General features: G+C 38.3%; 2 protein-coding genes across 2 annotated transcripts in view; one reads left to right on the top strand and one right to left on the bottom strand.

Annotated features, from left to right (window-relative positions):
* The window catches only part of LOC104754416 (protein NETWORKED 1D), a gene marked incomplete in the record, with an annotated part of 21,028 nt that extends 20,577 nt beyond the window's left edge, over positions 1-451 (top strand). The window contains 1 exon segment of the mRNA XM_019239387.1: positions 58-451. Coding sequence (XP_019094932.1) covers positions 58-266 — 209 coding nt within the window.
* LOC104754415 (BI1-like protein) lies at positions 570-2,205 on the bottom strand. The gene is made up of 4 exons (XM_010476608.2): positions 1,597-2,205; positions 1,395-1,508; positions 956-1,113; positions 570-868 (listed from the first exon to the last, which is right to left on the bottom strand). Exons 1-4 carry the CDS (start codon positions 1,862-1,864, stop codon positions 665-667), a joined length of 744 nt encoding a protein of 247 aa, XP_010474910.1. The 5' UTR covers positions 1,865-2,205; the 3' UTR covers positions 570-664.

Below are 2,429 nucleotides of genomic sequence, written 5' to 3'. Positions count from 1 at the left end.
AGAGTAGCAGAAGGAAGAGGATATCAGAACAGGCGAGAAGAGGATCAGAGAAGATTGGTAGGTTACAGTTGGAGATACAGAGATTACAGTTTCTATTACTGAAAATGGATGGAGATAGAGAGAATCGAGCAAAAGCAAAGATATCTGATAGCAAAACGAGGATTCTTCTTCGGGACTATATCTATAGTGGAGTGAGAGGTGAGCGACGAAAGAGAATGAAAAACAGGATACTTTGTGGGTGCGTGCAGCCGCCTCCATCTCCGTGATTGTTAGATTTGTTGTTGCAAGTAATCTAAATAAAATAATATTCATGTGAATGGAATCGAATTGAAGTTTGATATGGAAAGAGAAACACTTCTGCTAATATCTCTTTTTGCGTTTTTGTAGAGTTTGAAAGAAATTTGTATGTTGGAAATGGTTAAGAGGAAAAGTCAAAGTTTCAAGTTTTGTTCTGAGTCTGCGTTTCAGATGCAGACATAGCTGTGTTGTGTTAAAACAACAGAATATGGACTTTAAGCGCAAGTTCCAATACTAATCGATTACTAAAACAAGTTAGCTTGCCAAAGAAAAGGAGGTTCTGTTAACAAATAATATCAAAGATTTACATATTTGAAGGACATGATAATAACACTGATCATGACTTAAAAAAAGGAGCAAAGACGCTTCATTCGGCAGCTCTGAAAATGGTAAGGAGAGCCAAGAAGAGGTTGATAATATCCAAGTAGAGCGAAACTGCAGCCCAGATGTACTCATCGTAACTGTAACGTTTGATGAGATTGTCTGTATCGTAAACTATGTACCCACAGAATATTATCGCAGCTAAACAACCATAGATCATCACTGAGAGCCGACCCAACGGAAAGAATATCTGCAAAAAAACAAAAAAGCCACCATTAGGCTCTGTTTTCAGTTCTTGCATTCCAATGTTAAAACCAAAAGAAGTGTGTATACTTACCTGAATAAGGGCAAAGACCATGAGAACGATGAGAGCACCAAATAAGAATGGACCGAGGAAATTGAAGTCATATCCTTTCTTCGCCGCCCAAAAGGTGTACAAGGTTAAGGAAAGCACCACTACTGTCGTTAAAATCGCTGCTTCAAGAATCACTTTTCCTGTTCCAGCAACAAATTTCCAAAATTTAATGAATAATTTGAAACTACATAAGGGTTTATCCAATGTGGTATAAAGACAAATCAATGGTTTCTATGGAAAGATTAAGCTATCAGTGAACCAATTATTGAGTATGAGGAAAGTCAAAACCAGCTAAAATGTATTGGAGGTCCTTACAGGCTATTATAGAAAGCGTGTGGTTTAAAGCAATTAATATAAGTCGCTTGAAAGACAAGAAAGGAATAAGGAGGAGAAGTAGAGTGTGTGACAAGGAAAGACTTACCACTGGTGAAAGCACACGTCAATCCAATGGCGAAAGCCATAGCCACCGTGAAGATCCCTAGAAGCAAGTAATTCACCGGATGTTTCTGGTGGTAATAGTACAGAGGACACATTACTGCAACCAAAACAGAACAATAACAAATTAAACCAAAACCCTAAAATAAATAAAAAACATCGAATTGAATTTAGATTTTTTTGGTTACCTAGAAGAGGTGTGATGATTAGGACAATCCAGAGAGCAAGACCGGCACTAGTGGTGGCGAAGAACACGGCAATCGGACGGACGAAAACCACCGTGGCGGCGACGGCGATGGTTGCTAAAAGCTGGAAAACGATTATGGAATATACCTTACGGATGAAACCCCATCGGAGTTCGGGGCTCTCGAGCATCGTCGGATAAAGAGTTCTCTCACCGCCACTAGCGCCGGTCTCCACGTCATCTTTCCGGTAAGGAAGATTCCACTTATGCATTCTGTAAAACTGTAATCGACCGACACAATGGATTCTTGATCAAACGAACGCGGGAATATTCGAATACTGGAAAGAACCGGAGAAGAAGAAGGACGATGATCTAGGAATTAACAAGTTTCGGAATTTGTTTTCCTTTTTTTTGTTTTTGGTTCGATCGTTACGTTTTTTTTTTTCCCGAGAAAATTTGAGATTTCGAGGCTGAGAAAAAATTAGGATTGTAGAAGTTATAAAAGCAGTTAAAAAGAGAAGAAGAGTAAAGGCGAACGTTCTTGAAGGCACCAGGTTTTGACACGTGGCGTATGATGATGAGACGTTAAAGTTTTCTTAACCGTGTGAAGAGGCTGTCTAGATGCTTCTGTTAAGTTAAGAGAACACCGGTGTGGTTTATACAGATATGGTTTGGTTTATATAGGAAAAGAATGTTAACCTAATTTCCTTAATTAGATAGATAGCGATACATATTTACATAATAATAATATCTCACAATAACTCCTCTTGATTTTCTATAGGGTCCATAAGTTAGTGATTCATATTATAATCTGATTTTACACCACAAGAACAAAAT

This window comes from Camelina sativa, chromosome 17 (assembly GCF_000633955.1).
Source record: "Camelina sativa cultivar DH55 chromosome 17, Cs, whole genome shotgun sequence".
NCBI classification, from domain to species: domain Eukaryota; kingdom Viridiplantae; phylum Streptophyta; class Magnoliopsida; order Brassicales; family Brassicaceae; genus Camelina; species Camelina sativa.
This window is presented reverse-complemented; position numbering and strand designations above follow the sequence as displayed.

Bases quoted from the DNA above. Each gene is read 5' to 3' on its own strand.
- LOC104754415 (XM_010476608.2), bottom strand. From the start codon at position 1,864: ATGCATAAGTGGAATCTTCCTTACCGGAAAGATGACGTGGAGACCGGC. The intron at 1,509-1,596 runs GTAACCAAAAAA...TTTTGGTTGCAG, and splicing joins AATCATCACACCTCTTCTAG to TAATGTGTCCTCTGTACTAT. The intron at 869-955 runs GTAAGTATACAC...GTTTTTTTGCAG, and splicing joins TGGTCTTTGCCCTTATTCAG to ATATTCTTTCCGTTGGGTCG.